The following is a 15,441-nucleotide window of genomic DNA, read 5'->3' on the forward strand; positions in this document are numbered from 1 at the left end:
CCTTGAATGCCAAGTCAAGATTTGGTAGATTTGGTTTTGAACAGAGGAGGAACATGATCAGACTGAAGAATAAGGGAGAGAAACAGTGCGGTATAATGGGAAAAGTGTTGGAATTGGAGTCAGGAAAACCCAGGTTCAAATCTTGCCCCTGCGTGTCCCTGGGACAGTCACATAACTTCTCTGAACCTCAGACCCCTCATCTGTAAAATGAGGGCGTTGGGCTCCAGAGCCGCAAAGATCTCTTCTGGCTCCAAATCCAGCTCCAGATCTTCTGAGTCTGACCTCACTGTGATGGATGGGACAGAAGAGGGAAGAATGGAGGCAGGGAGACCCCTGAGGAGGCTTCTGCCGTGGCCCAGGCAGTGGGCAAGAAAGGCCTTCACAGGGCAGTGGCCATGGGAGGAAAGAGGAAGGGGAAGAAGTGAGAGATGCCCAAGGTGGCCTTGTATTCAATTTATAAGAAGAGTCAGTCTGTCTGGCTGTCTCTGTCTTTCTCTTTCTTTCTCTCTCTCGGTGAGCAAATTGGGGTTAAGTGACTTGCCCAGGGTCACACGGCTAGTAAGTGTGTGTTAAGTGTTTGAGTCCGGATTTGAACTCAGGTCCTCCTGAATCCAGGGCCGGTGCTCTATCCACTGCGCCACTTAGCTGCCCCCTTTCCCTCTCTCTTGTCTCTGTTTCTCTGTCTGTCTCTCCTTCTGTCTCTGTCTCTGTCTGTCTTTCCCTCTCTCTGTCTCTCTTTATCTTTCCTTTTCTCTGTCTCTGTCTTTCTTTCCCTCTCTGTATCTGTCTCTCTCTTTCTCCCTATCTCCCCTTCTCTGTCTTATCACCACAGGCTGACAGATTCAGGAACTCAACAGATCTGGATAGGCTCTAATATTGGGTTGAATGTTGTAAAATCACATTTGCCTAGGATCTGTATAAAGCCTTAGAGGCAGTGTGATACCATGGGTAGAGGTATCAGCCTGAGAGTTAGGAAGCCCTAGGTTCAAATCCTGCCTCCCTGCCCTGCCTCCTAACTCCTCATATTCATTCTCTCTCTCTCTCTGTATACATCTATATCTATATACATCCACATATATGCATATGCATATACATACATCCACACATATGTATGAGAACAAGGGACTGTACACATGTATCTACACATACACATAGAATGTATGTGTGTGTTCTTTGATTTAGAATGGCATCTCATGGAGGCCAGACCACTGGGTTTTTGGCTCTGTATGCCCAGAGTGTAGCACAGAGCCTGATGGCACAAAGTAGGTGCTTCCGAAATGCTTACTGATTCCCAAACCTCAACAACTGGCTGAGCGAGGTTAAGTCCCTCTGCTGAAGATGATGAAACAGGCCTCCACTCAGAAAATGGCGGGGTCCCAGTGCTGGCAGACCCCCCCCCAACTGGGCCAGGGCAGCCATGCCCGGGGCAAGGGGGTGTCGTGGCCAACAGAACTCACCCCGCCACCCCCAGCTCCTAGGCAAGCAAGGTTCCTCAGTGTGGAGGTAAGGGGCTTAGGCCAATTAACTCCCTCCCAATCGTATGCTGGCTCCTGTTTGCTGTTAAGGAGAGCTTTGGTAAAAATAAACTTGGCAGCAGAGTGATGAGCCTGCCAGGCCCCTGCAGAATTTCCATGGGGTCTCAGGCAGCGCTGTCCCACATGGCTCAGCCCCATAATTCTCCTTCTCTCTTGGCCAGGACAACCGTCAAGTGCAGCCAAGGCGAGAGCGGCTGCCTGTGAAAACAATCGAGGTGAGGAGCTAGAAAAAGCATCACAATAAAGCCATCCCAATGAGATGGGGCCGCCACATCATTTAACCTAATTACCTACAAAGCTTCGGCCTGCCATTAAAAAGCCCCATTCCGTAATAGAATTTCCTGATATGGAAATACTCACCCACACACAGGATGTTGAAACAGAAACCCTGGCTGACGGATTTATTCACCAGCTGGTCGGGCAAACTGTCAAACCCCACATGGCCACTGAGGGGGACTGTCCGGCAATTCTCATCCTAATTCGGGTGAGGGGGGAAGGGGGGAGGGAGAAGAGAGGGAGGGGGGAGAGAAAGAAGAGAGAAGAGGAGAGAATAAGACTTATGCCATTTTCAAAAAAGAGATCTGTGTTTCACTTCTCCATTCAAACACTCTCCACCCTAGGAAGTGACACCCACCCAAGCAGGCTGTGTCATCTCTTCCCTGTGCTGCCCCCATCCCAGAACAGCTCAGTAAGTCACAGAAGAAAGCTTGGCTCCCCCTTCTCCTAGTCACAAAAAATCCTCCCGGCTGCCCCAGGTGAGAACTTGAGGTGGGGATGGCAGCGGGCCTCCCGGACTGACCACATGTCTTCCTTTAACCCTCACGAATGTGACCCAAGGATGACGGCAAGGACACGCCTGGCCCCTCTGTGGTTCAGTGGCTTCAATTCTCTCCTCTTGGAGTTTGCCACACTCCTGGAAAACACACCTACCTCCCTGGCCTCAGTGGCTATCAATGTTAATACTATGACCTGGGAGCATGAGCACCCAAGGATGAAGCCAGGGGTGTGTGTGTGTGTGTGTGTGTGTGTGTGTGTGTGTGTGTGTGTGCATGCGTGTGCGGCGTGCATTAGAATCTGTTCATTAGGATGGCACATGGGAGAGGGCCTGAGAGAAAACAGGCACAAAGAGACACTCCAGGGAGACCTGTGAATTGGCCCAGCCATTCTGGAAGGCAATTTAGGACTGCGTCCCCAAAGCCACAAGACTGGATGTACTCTTAAGACCTGTGAGGGACGCTGCTATTGGGCCCATATCCCACAGACATCAGAAAAGAGGAAAAGGCCCCAAACATACAAAGAAAGGTTTCACAGTATCCCCAACCTGGGCCCTAAGGGGATGCCCACCTATTGGGGAATTACAAATTAGGGTACATGAATGGAACTGAACGTCAGTGTGCCGTGAGAAAGGACAAAATGGACAGTTTCAGAGAAAGCTGGGCCTACCTTGAACTGATGCCAAGGGAAGTGAGGAGAATGGGCAGGGGGAGCAATTTAGAAAGTGCCAACTGCATCACAGAGAAAGGCAACTGGAGAAGACTTTAGAATGCCTATCAATTCTGTGATGAGGCACGAAGCCAGAGGACGAAGTGGGGCATGCGCATCTCCCCCCACTCCTCACCAGGGAGGAACACATCCGCCGTGCATTTTGGGATAAGACCAATAAGGGAGTTGGTTTTGTATATCTGTAAGAAGGGGCTCATTTTTCTATTTTCTTTTTTCAGTGGGAGGTTAGCGGAGAAGGGAAGGAAAGGGAAGAAGCATTTATATAGCGCCTACTACGTGCCACACACTGTGCTAAGCAAGTTACAAATACTATCTCATCTGGTCCTAACAATGACCCTGTGAGGTGGATACTATCATGAACCCATTTGACAGATGAGCAAACTGAGGCAAACAGTGGCTAAGCGACTTGCCTAGAGTCACACAGCTTGTATCTTTCAGAGGAGGGAGGGCAGTGCATGTGAGAGAGAATAATGAATGCTGGTCAACATTCATTCTTTTTTCTTTTTTAAGCATCTGAGCTCCTCCACTAAAATGAGAGCTCTTTGAGATTAAAGACTGCTTTGCTTCAGGCTTTCTGTCCCCAATGCCCAGCATCACACTGAGAACATAGTGAGTACTTAATAAATGTTTGTTGATTGACTGATCAATTGTGTGTGTGTGTGTGTGTGTGTGTGTGTGTGTGTGTGTGAGAGAGAGAGAGAGAGAGAGAGAGAGAGAGAGAGCCCAGCACACATGAACACCCATCACCATAGACAAGTTGCCAGCACAGCCAATACATTAAGGAAAGGCCGGGGTGGGGATGGGGGACATGCTGGAGGAGAACAGAAAGGGAAAGTTGGGGTCTGTCAGTAACAGGACAAGACAAGACAGGAAGCTGGAGAACAGGGCGCAGCTTCCAGAGTGGGGTTCTGTACAACTGAGGCAGGAAGCCTGAGGCAGCATTTTGGGCAGGGTGGGATCTGGCCTCTGGGAAGACACAAAGACCCACTGCTGGAAAGGGAGGGCCTCTGTGGGCGCCTGCATGTGTGCGTGTGTCTCCTCTCTGTCTCTCCTCCCTCTCCTCCCCCTCTTTCCTCTTTGTCTGTCTCTGTCTCTCCTCTGTGTGTGTGTGTTCTCTCTCTCCCCCCTCTCTCTTTCTCCTCTCTCCGTTCTCTCTCCCCACTCTCTGTGTCTCTCTGTGTGTGTTTCTCTCCCCCCTCTGTGTGTGTCTCTCTCCTCTCTCTGTCTCTTTCCTCTCTGTCAGCAAGCATGCTCCTTCCCGACTTCTTCCAAAGTTCTTCTCCCCTTGGGAGTTGAAGCTCATGGTCACTGTTTGGTACTAGTGGTAGCCCCAGATCCCCTCACCGAGAGATGCCAACATCACATTTCCCAGAATTCCTGTGGGCCACTTCCCCCCAGAAGCCTCATCTCGCCTCATGTGTTCCCATTAGGCGGTGCAGTCCCAGGCCTCCCTGGCCCAGGGTAGAAGCTCCGGATAACAGACAGTCAGGCAGCCCGCCTTCTCAGTGAGAAGGCTTTTGTTCTTTGTGTGGCAGCAGCACCTGGGAAGCTTCCTACACGGGGCCTGCTCTGGTTACTAGCAGTGAGCGCTGCTCCCCAGCAGGGCCCTCGGCTATCCTGACAGCTCTGCTTCTTCATTTCCAAATACTTGTTGTTTCTTTTCAAAGAAACAAAGACTGACATGAAATCTCCCACTGCCAGGCCCTTCCTTCTGGTGGGGAGGGAGGCAGGGGCTTAGGAGCAAATAAATGGACTTTGGCCTTAGGATCTCACTTCACATCAGCATCCCAAACTGGGCCAGCCCCAGCCTTGGGGTTTCCGGAGCTGTTTTATCACCTCCGACTGCTCTTCCTGTCTCTTTAGGCAGCCAGCATCCTTGTACAGGAAAACTACTGCAAACCCAGAGAAGATTCCAGCCCAGTAGGTAGGGGCGCCAATGACTTTGTGGCCATGTTTCTAATCAATCACTTGATAAGAATGGACCCGGTGTGCCCAACCCTGCAGGTGAGGCTCATGCTCAAGATGGGGGGGGGGCAAGATAGGCAAAAATTAAACAAGGAGATAGGAAGACAAGACAGTGCAAAGTCGAGGGCCAAAATGCATGGTGTGGACTGCGGATGTTACAGGTCAGAGGTAAGAGCAGGGAGACCAGGGTGGGATGGGGGAACAGCCCAAGCACATACAGAGAAGGCAGAATAAGAGTTACAGACCATCCTGGTGGGAGGGAAGGGCTATGTAGAGGAACAGTGGGAGAAGAAATTGGTCAGATAAGATGTGGTCAGATTATAGAAGAGGCAGCTAGGTGGTAGTTGATAGAGCTCTGGATCTAAATTCAGGATAGATCTGAGTTCAAATCCTGCCTTGGACACTTACTAGATGTCTGGCTCTGGGCAAGTCACTTAACCACCGACTGCCTCAGTTTCCTCATCTGTAAAATGAGGAATTATTATAATAGCTCCTCCCTCCCAGAATTATGGGGATAAAGTTAGATAATGTTTGTAAAGTACTTTGCAAAAGCTTAAAGCACTATATAAATGCTAGTGAGTACTATGTTTGGCCCTGATTGCAGAATAGAAGCATTTAATAGTAGCAAAAGCAAAAGGGAGGCAGTCTGGGCACATGTATGAGCTATATCAAATTATTCGCCTTCTCCACTAGGCAGGAGGGGAGGGAGAGATTTTTAAAATTTTAGCCCAAACATTTTTTAAAAACTGATGTTAAGGGACAGCTAGGTGGCACTGAAGTGGCTAAAACACCAGCCCTGGATTCAGAAGGACCTGAGTTCAGATCCCGCCTCAGGCACTTGACACTTACTAGCTGTGTGACCCTGGGCAAGTCACTTAACCCTCTTTGCCCCACAAAACAAAACAAAACAAAACAACCTAATGTTAAAAATTGCAATTATATGTAACAGGAAATTAGAAAATAGAAAAATATGCACTTAAAAAAAGAGATAATGTATGAATCAGGCCATTGTCCAACAGTAAATATGTGACAGAAGCCAGTACTGGACAAACAATAAAACTGAGGAATACGATGAAAAAACACCAACGAGGCAGTCTGGGGGGTGAGGATCAGTGAGTGGGTCACTTACTTCCCCCTCTCTTGCCTTCAGGTTCTTCATCTGTTAAATGGGGATGATGATAATAGTGCCCCTACTTCCCTTCCAGGGAGGAAAGCTGTGTATGACTCTTTTTTTCAGCAGGGCAATGAGGGTTAAATGACTTGCCCAGGGTCACACAGTTAGTAAGTGTCAAGTGTCTGAGGCCAGGTTTGAACTCAGGTCCTCCTGAATCCAGGGCAGGTGCTTTATCCACTGTACTACCTAGCTGCCCCTGCTAACCCCTTTTTATACAAGAAGGTAAGGGACTCGCTTTCTTGGATCCAAAAGTCCTGAAGCACCAGCTCTCCCAACTTCCAGTTCAGTATTCTTTTCCACTATTCCTCATGACCCCTAAGGCAGAGCCCAACCTCGAACTAGCAGATTGGGTTCCTTGGCTTGGTTGGAAAAACTAATTAAGGGCAATTAGCTTTCCCAAAGTCAGCCAGTTAGTCAACAAACAATTAGTGAAAAAGAAAACAAGAAGAGATTTTGGAAAGGCTGGAATCTGAAAGTCAAGCAACAATTAGCCTACTGTGTGCCAGGCACTAAGTGCTGGGGAAACAGAGAAATGAAGAAAACAGTCCCTGCTCTCCAGAAACTCTTGGTCTAATGGGAGAGGAGATAGATGTGCAGAAAACCCTCTCCAAACAAGGCAGGACAGTTTGGGGAGAGTCTCAGAGGGAAAGGACTAAGATAAGGGAAGATTCATGTAAAAGGTGGGATTTGGGGTGGGAGGGCAGGAGGCCCAGATGAGGAGGAGAGGGCCAATCACAGAGGCCAGCCAGTGGAAATGATCTGAGCAAGTCAGGAGATGGAGTATCCACTGGTGAGTCACACCAAAAGTACTGGGGAAGGGCAGCCAGGTGGCACTGCAGTGGATAAAGCACTGGCCCTGGATTCAGGAGTACCTGAGTTCAAATATGACCTCAGACACTTGACACTAGCGGTGTGACCCTGGGCAAGTCATTTAACCCCCATTGCCCTACCAAAAAAAAAATACTGGGGAACTCCAGGTGTGGAAATCCACTCCAGAAAAACAAAATCTATTTTTCATGTTAACTGAGGGTTGAAGGTGGAGCCTCTCCTCCCCCTTGGATATATTTGCACACTTTCTTGCCTTAATAAGTCAAGGCTGAGTCTTGCCTTGAGTCTAATATGAGCTAATATATGTAAATGAGATCATAAATTCAACACACTGAGATAATGAAGGGTAAATGAGATGATATATGGAAAGAGCTTTGTGAAATTTAAAGCAGTATTCAGTGTTAGTCATTATTATTGTTGTTGTTGTTATGACTTCTTTGATCACTGAGGATTCTGCAGAACATCAGCCATGCTGCCAAATATCATTTTTGACTGTTGAGGGCAGCTGATGTAAGGGGCAGCAGTTAGACTGATAGCAGCTTTGATAAAAATCTCTCCTTGCTTTCTCCTTCAGGTCAAGCAAAGCAAATCCACTGTGGATAATGATGGGCCCCCATAAGCGTGGTTCCCATTCCTGGAGGTCTCACCAAAGTGCCAACAGCACACAGTGGGTACTCGAATAATGTTGCCTGCTTACTAGAGAAAGCCAGCTCTGGATGAACCGATTATGCTCACCAGGTCCAGCAATGGCAATGCTGGTTTGCCTGGAAGGCATCTTTGATGACAGGGGATACCATAATGGTCCATGATGAGGCCACACAAAGTTTCCTCATCTTGGCCCACACTAGGCTGGGCCTCAGGACACAAGTCTCTCCATTCCCTAGCAAAGCTTTTGGGGCAGCAAGTCAGAGTAATTCTGTAGGCAGAGCTAAAGGGCAGGCATAATAGAAGAGACCTGTTCATGAGGGCTTTCCTTTGAGAGCCACCCCCCCATCCCCCACCCCCACCCCCACCCCCACCACTACCTCTCCAGCTCCATTTCCTGTTTTCTCTTCTACAGGCACCTCTACTGTCGATGCTTGGTTATCTATCATATTTCATTTCGTAAGCAGATATAGTCATCCCCTCCTCCTCATTGCTTCATTAAAGACATACCAATTGAGTTTCTGATCGAACATATTCAGGTTCATCCTCCAAAGAAAGAGCCGCCAGGTCTCAGGGCTGGACTTCTCTCAAATTGCTACTGCTCTGACATATAGGCAGAGCCTGCAGAAAGCCCAATGCAGCTACGACAGCTAGTGAGCAAGCAAGATTCAAGGCCTCTGGGGACCAACAGTCTCCAGTCGGCATTTCCCACGTCCCTCTGAAGCTGTGTTTCCCAAGCCAGTGGCATTCATTCAAAAGGATCTCTGTCTCCCTCCTGTATACACACACACACACTCTCTCTCTCTCTCATCTGTCTCTCTGCTATCTGTCTCTCTCTGTCTCTCCTCTCTCTTTCATCTGTTTCTCTTACTGAATCTCTCTCTGGGTTTCTCTTAATATCTCACTACCACTCACTCTTTTTCTCTATATCAGTCTTTCTCTTTTTGTTTCTCCCCCCCCAATTCCCCATTTCCTCCCCCCTGCGCACAGACACACACACACACACACACACACACACACACACACACACGCACACAGAGCTTTGGAACTGCAATGAACTAGAGTTTGTAGAAATTTCCCTTGTGCTTCCTGCACCCAAATGCACAAAAAGAAGAGGAGAGAAAAAAAAGAGAGAGAAAAAGAAGAGAAAACCCAGTATGCATTTAGCTTCCCCAGCCAGGTACCCTGGGTGGCAGCCATCTTGAAGGCTCCATGCTGAATTATGGTCCTATTTAGGTGTTGAGCAGTAAAGCCTAAACTATATCCTTGAGGCTGTTTTCTTTGTTTGGAGGAGGAGGAGGAGAAGAAGAAGAAGAAGAAGAAGAAGAAGAAGAAGAAGAAGAAGAAGAAGAAGAAGAAGAAGGAGGAGGCAAAGGTCAAGCAAAGCAAATCCACTGTGGATAATGATGGGCCCCCATAAGCGTGGTTCCCATTCCTGGAGGTAATCTCCCTCCAAAAATATGTCATCCTGTCAACTCAGATTCACTAGAATCCTTGTGTGTGTGTGTGGGGGGGGCAATTGGGGTTAAGTGACTTGCCCAGGGTCACAAAGCTAGTAAGTGTCAAGTGTCTGAGGCTGGATTTGAACTCAGGTCCTCCTGACTCCAGGGTTGGTGCTCTATCCACTGTGCCACCTAGCTGCTCTGATTCACTAGAATCCTAAATTGAACAGATTTTTGGGGGGTTTTTCTATTCCAGAAAAAGGCACACCACGAGAATTCAAGCGAGTATTAGGGATTTAGTCAAAAGCATAACTTCTAAGAGGTTCATCCCAATTCCAGTAGAATGGAAGCTCCTCAAAGACAGGAAGGACTCTCCTTTTGCCTCAGTATCCCCAGCACCCACAGCGAGTACTTAATGAATACTGGTGCATGCATGAATGAATACTAGTAGATGAATGAATGAATGCTTGTGGATGAATGAATGAATGCTTGTAGATGAATAAATGATTGTGGATGAATGGATGAATGGATGGATGGATGGATGGATGGATGGATGGATGGATGGATGGATGGATGGATGGATGGATGGATAGATGAATGGATGGATGGATGGATGGATGGATGAATACTTGTGGACTTAAGCTCCTCGACCTTCTCCCTCTCTAATCTAGGACAGTAACCACTGGGGTTCTGAATGAAACCCTACATGATTCTCAGGCAGCAGACACTGATTGAAAGCTAGTCACTAGCCTCTGCTTATAGAACAGGTAGAAAAGTGAACTCTGGCTGTTTCAAAGCCTTCTGGCAACAAGGAAGGAAACAAGGGTAGGTTGTTGCTCCATCCATATGTGACCAGAATGACCTGTCCTCTCCCCCTCCTTAAACTATCTTACATCTACAAAGCATGATGCATTGTACTGAAATACTGGAAAATTCCTGAATAACACACCATGGCATATTGAGGGATGGGCCTGGATTTGACACAAGTGCCAACAACAAAAATGTTGGTCTGGCCCGGTTTGCTTAGTGTGCAGTGTGGCATAATGGTAAGAGCACTACATTTGGAGTCAGAGATCTTGACTTTGGATTCCCTTACTAATGGCTGGCTGTGTGAGCCTGGGCAAGTCACTTGACCTCTATGTCAAACAAAGGAGTGTGGCGGTGAGACTAGATGGTCTCAGATTCGGTGATGGGCTTGGAAACTGTGGGGAAGTGCCATGAACACAGAGAAATGAAATCAGAAGTTCTGAGGAAGAGAGAGCTCCAAAGGTGGGAAGCACAGACATTAGGAGACACCTCAGGGAGGAGAGGGCTTTCAAGCCACACCCAAAATGAAGGCAAAGATTCCAAGTGTCCTGGGTGACAAGGGGGAGCATTCCAGGCCTGGAAGCAGCCTCTGCAAAGGCACCCGGAATAAGGGATGGAACGCTGTGTCTGGGGAAAAACAAGCATGTCAGTGGCCCAAAATGGGGCTTGGGTGAGGAGGAGGAAGAAAGAGTCAGTGGGGAAAGTGAGAGTACAGCCAGCCCTAGAAGGGTTTGAAATGGCACTAGGGAGTCACTGATACTTCCTTAGCAGGGGATTGATGGATGGAGCAGCCCCATGCCTTAGGATGAGCAGTTATGATGACTGCATAGTACGGGGAGGACAGAGTGGAGACAGGGAAAGCTGGATTCAAGGAAACCAACTAGAGGCTTCGGCTTCCAGGGGACTGATGATAAAGGCCAGAACCAGGGTAAACAGAGAGGAAGAGACAGATGTGAGCGTTGTGGAAGAAAAATCAATATGACATCGCCACTGACCGGACATGGTGGATAAGGGGGAGTGAAGAGTTATGGATGACACGAAATCCGAAAATGTGGGTGACTAGAAGGAGAAATGGGGAAGAGGTGGGGAGGAGGACGGAGGAAAGTGAACAAGGATCTAACAAATACCTACTATGTGCCAGGCACTGCGCTAAGTGATTTACAAATCTCATCTCCTGTGATCCTAGGAGGGCGGATTTTGGCGAGGAGTTCTGTCTTGGACATGTTGGAGGTGCCTATGGGCCATTCCAATGGAGGAGTTCAAGAAGCAGCCGAAGATTCAGGTCTGGAGCTCGGGAAAGAGACTAGGGCTGGATAAATGGATCTGGGAGCCATCTCCAAGGAGATTATGATTAAAACTGTGAATGCTGATGAGATCACCAAGAGTGAAGGGCCAAGACAGAGGTTTGGGGATATAGTAACACATGCTGGGGGAGAAGGTCATGGATACACTCATAGATGGGGAAGGACGTGGATACACTCGGAGATGGGAGAAGGACGTGTATATACTTGTAGATGGGGGAAGGGGAAAGGATGTGAATACACTTGTCTATGGGTGGGTGGGGGGGAAGGAAGTGGATACACTTGTGCATTGGGGAAGGAGGGGAGAGGATGTACCATCAGAAGCAAAAGAGACAGAAGAAGAGAAAAGAAAGGCAGGAGAATCAGGAAAGAGGAATGTGAAAAAACTCGAGGAGAAGGCAGGTGACCAACAGAGCCAAATGCTCCAGAGGGATCCAAAAGCACGAAGACTAAAAACCAAAAAGCTGTTGAATTTAAGAGTTTAGCGCTAAAGGGATCCCAGTAACTAACCCGGGGAGGCCAGTTTCAGTTCAGGGTGGGGAGAAAAGCTAGACTGCAAGTGATGAGGAGACAGTGTGGGGCCCACGGTGTCTTTTAAGTCCTTTCAGTACCTGGGATGTATTTCCTCTGGGCCTACAATCTTGAACTCATTTAGAGCAACTAAATGCTCTCATTTCCCCATCTCTCCTGGGTTTCGTTTCCCTCTTTTCAGAACTGGGGAAGCAATATGGTAGAGTGGAAAGAAAGCTGGATTTGGTGTCGCAGGACCCGGGTTCCGACCCTAACTCTGCCACTCTCTGTGTGCAAGTCACTCCACTTTGATATGCCTCAGTTTCTTCATCTGTAAAATGAGGTTGGCATAGATGGCCTCTACGGTTCCTTTAAGTCCTAAATCTGGGACCCTAAGGCCGTGCCAGTCCTTTTCCTCAGCACCAGCTTTTTCAAAGGTGGCAGAAGGCCATGGTATTATTAATGAGGGGAACCCTCCAGCTCCCCCCCAAACAGCAAATATTAAGATCAGAGGGCACCAGAAAGGAAAACAGGGTTGATGAAAGACCTCCAACTTCAGTGATGAGAAACAAGGCCTCAAAGTCTGGCACTGCCCATGGCTGCTAGGTCCTTACAGCAGACTGGAGGCTCCCTGAGGGTAGGATTTTGTCTGTCTGTGTATTCCCAGTGGAGCAGCTAGGTGCCACTGCAGTGGATAAAGCACTGGCCCTCAAGAGGACCTGAGTTCAAATATCACCTCAGACACTCACTAGCTGTGTGACCCTAGGCAAGTCACTTAACCCCAACAGCCTTAAACACCCAGGGCCATCTCCAGTCATCCTAATGAATATTTTATCACTAGACCCAGATGGCTCTGGAGGAGAGAGTGAGGCTGGTGACCTTGCACAGCTCTCCTGCACTTAAATCCAATTCAGTACAAGTCATGACATCAATCTCATGTCATGGTTCTCTTTGAGAATGAAGGATAAACAACAACAACAAGAGTGTATTCCCAGCACCAGGCATAGTGCATAATAATTGTTTGCTGAATGAGAAATGTTGCAGGAACAGTTGCCTTCATGAAAGGCTGCACTGTAGGATTCCTCTAAGGAGGGAGGCAGCCCTTTATGGTACATTTCAAAGATGATGCCATTTCAGGACCTGGAGCTTCTCAACATACCAGCTGCCTAAAGCAAGGCAGACCTGGAGAGCACAAACCTAATGGATCACTTGTGTGGCCCCCCTTTCATTTCTCAGATAATCAGTCAATCAACAGGCATTATTAAGTGACTGTATGCCAAGAACTGTGCTGAGTAAAGGAGGCTCTAAAGGAAAAAACAAGAGGAGAAAAGAGGAGAGGAGAAGAGAAAAAAGATCATTCCTGCTCTCAGGGAGATTACAGTCTATCACAGGCATCTGGAATCAGGAAGACCTGAATTCAAACCCAGCCTCAGACACTTAGTTGTATGACCCTGGGCAAGTTATTTAACCTCTGTTTGCCTCAGTTTCCTCATCTTTAAAATGGGGATAATAATAGCAGTTGCGAGCACCAACTGTAAAGTGCTTAGCACAGTGCCTGACACATTGTAGGCACTCTGTAAATGTTTATTCCCTTCCCTATTGGAGTAAGAAAGATACATCCAGATAAATGTATCCAAAATAAACTCAAGATGACTTCGGCTGGGGAGCTCTCCGCAACTGGGGGGAGGAAGCAGGAAGGGCCTTCTATCAGGGTACCCCTTACACTGTACTTTTGGAGTATGCTAAGGGTTCTTGGAGGGGGGATTGCATTCTGAGCATGGGGTGAAAATGCTCTCTCTGAACCATAGAGCCTTCTGGGGATGCTTAGAGCACTAAGGTTAAAAGATCCAGGGTCATGCAGCAGGATCCGTCTTCCTGGCTCCACAAACAGGGCCCTGTAGCTATTAGGCTACACTGCCTGTCTCCCAACTGGAGGGGAGTAGCAACTGTAAAATGACTGTCTGATGCAATGATCCAAGATAATCCCAAGGGACTAATGACGAAGCTTACTATCCACTCCCATAGAAAGAACTGATAAAAAGAGCACTTGTGGATTGTACATATATAACCAGGTTGCGGTCTTGTGGAGGGGGGAGGAAAGGGAGGGAGAAAATTTTGGCACTCTAAATCTTATGAAAATGAATGTGGAAAACTACCCTTATATGTAACTGGAAAAATAAAATAAATGTTTGTTGCAAATGGCTGTCTGGCCAAGGAATACAATAACAAAATGATACATTGTGCATTTATGAAGTGCCTGTTGTATACCAGTGACTGCACTAAGGATACAGAAGGGACTTTAGAAATTGGCTACTCTGGCCCTGGCATGCCAAGCACTCAGAGCAGGGAAAGGGGAGGGAATTAATTTTGTCATCCAGCTAGGATGCACACCCTGAACAAGAGACTGTCAAGAAAAGACTAGGCCTAAAGAAATCAGGCAGAGGATAAAGGGAAATATGATTCAGACACTAGTTGGATGTGGAAGGGTGTGAGTAAGAAAGGCCCAGGGGTCTTTCTTTTTGTCTCTCTCCCAGGCTGGATTTTTTTTCCAACCCTTTGCTCCTCCCCCTACACACACACACACACACACACACACACACACACACACACACACACACACACACACACACACACACACACACTCCCTTAGGCCTTGGGCTGCCCAGTGTTTTATCGCTGAGCCCTCAGGCCTTGAGAGGTCACAGGGCTTAATTTTAGGTAAGATAGCATCCTCAGGCCAAGGAGACCCCTCCCTGCTCAGGGCTAGGTGACTCAGGAAGCAGTTTTCCCCAGGGGTCACTGCTCACCCACCTGGAAAAATGCAAAAAAACCAGATCATCTCCACCCCCACACCCATCTGCTCAGGTGAAAACACTCAGCTGCCCTTTGAGGGATGCCAGAGTCTCCACCAGGGAAGACAGCATGGTACAGTGAAAAGAGCACTGGACTTGAAAAGCCAGAGCCCAGGGGGCAGCGAGGTGGCACAGTAGATAAAGCACTGGCCCTGGATTCAGAAGGACCTGAGTTCAAATCCGGCCTCAGACCCTTGACACTTACTAGCTGTGTGATCCTGGGCAAGTCACTTAATCATCATTGCCCAGACCAAAAAAAAGCCACTGTCCCAAAGATCCGGAACAGGCCCTTATTTTACAGAGGAAGAAACTGAGGCTGAGGAATGTGAAATGATTTGCACAAGGGCACCAGTAGGATCCTAGATCAACAACTAGAAGGGACCTCAGAGGCCAGCTAGTTCCACCTCCTCATTTTACAGGTAAGGAAACTGAGGCCCAGAGAGGAGTCAGGAGCCTCCTAAGTAACTGGGTGAGTTCTTTCATTTCACTTGTCAGAGCCTCACTTCCCTCATATGTAAAATTTGTTGGATGAGATGTCACAGTAAGGCGCTCATCATCAAGAAACTGACCCTGTTTATGAGGAATCTGGGGAGGAAAAAACCCTGTTCTGTCCTCTCTGGGCGGCCTGGTGACCCCTCCAGGGCATCAACACCCCGGCTGGGCCCCAGCCCTGGCCCCTGGCGGCTTCCTTCAGGCAAGGGCCCCTGTGAGCCAGCTCGGGCCAGGCCTCTCTCCTCCAGCTGAGTGCTCTCCACAATTCAGCAGATGGCTGATTGTGTCTAACAAGAAGAGGGGAAGAGCATTTCTCACCCTCCCGAGCATGTGCTCCCCCATCCGTTGTGCGGGCGGCAGAGAAACCCGGTTTCAAGGCCCTGCGGC

The 15,441-nt window shown here is 48.3% G+C and overlaps 1 protein-coding gene across 5 annotated transcripts in view; it reads right to left on the bottom strand.

Moving 5' to 3' along the window:
* SEPTIN6 (septin 6) overlaps positions 1 to 15,441 on the bottom strand; it is a 64,553-nt gene that overhangs the window by 43,452 nt on the left and 5,660 nt on the right. For 4 of the 5 annotated variants that reach the window (XM_043974025.1, XM_043974023.1, XM_043974022.1 and 1 more), the window contains exon 2: positions 1,896 to 2,010. In XM_043974025.1, the coding sequence (XP_043829960.1) occupies positions 1,896 to 2,010 (115 nt within the window). Of the gene's footprint in view, positions 1 to 1,895; positions 2,011 to 15,441 lie in introns of those variants that run through there. The other variant, XM_043974026.1, reaches the window with a different exon arrangement.

This window comes from Dromiciops gliroides, chromosome X (genome assembly GCF_019393635.1).
Source record: "Dromiciops gliroides isolate mDroGli1 chromosome X, mDroGli1.pri, whole genome shotgun sequence".
NCBI classification, from domain to species: Eukaryota; Metazoa; Chordata; class Mammalia; order Microbiotheria; family Microbiotheriidae; genus Dromiciops; species Dromiciops gliroides.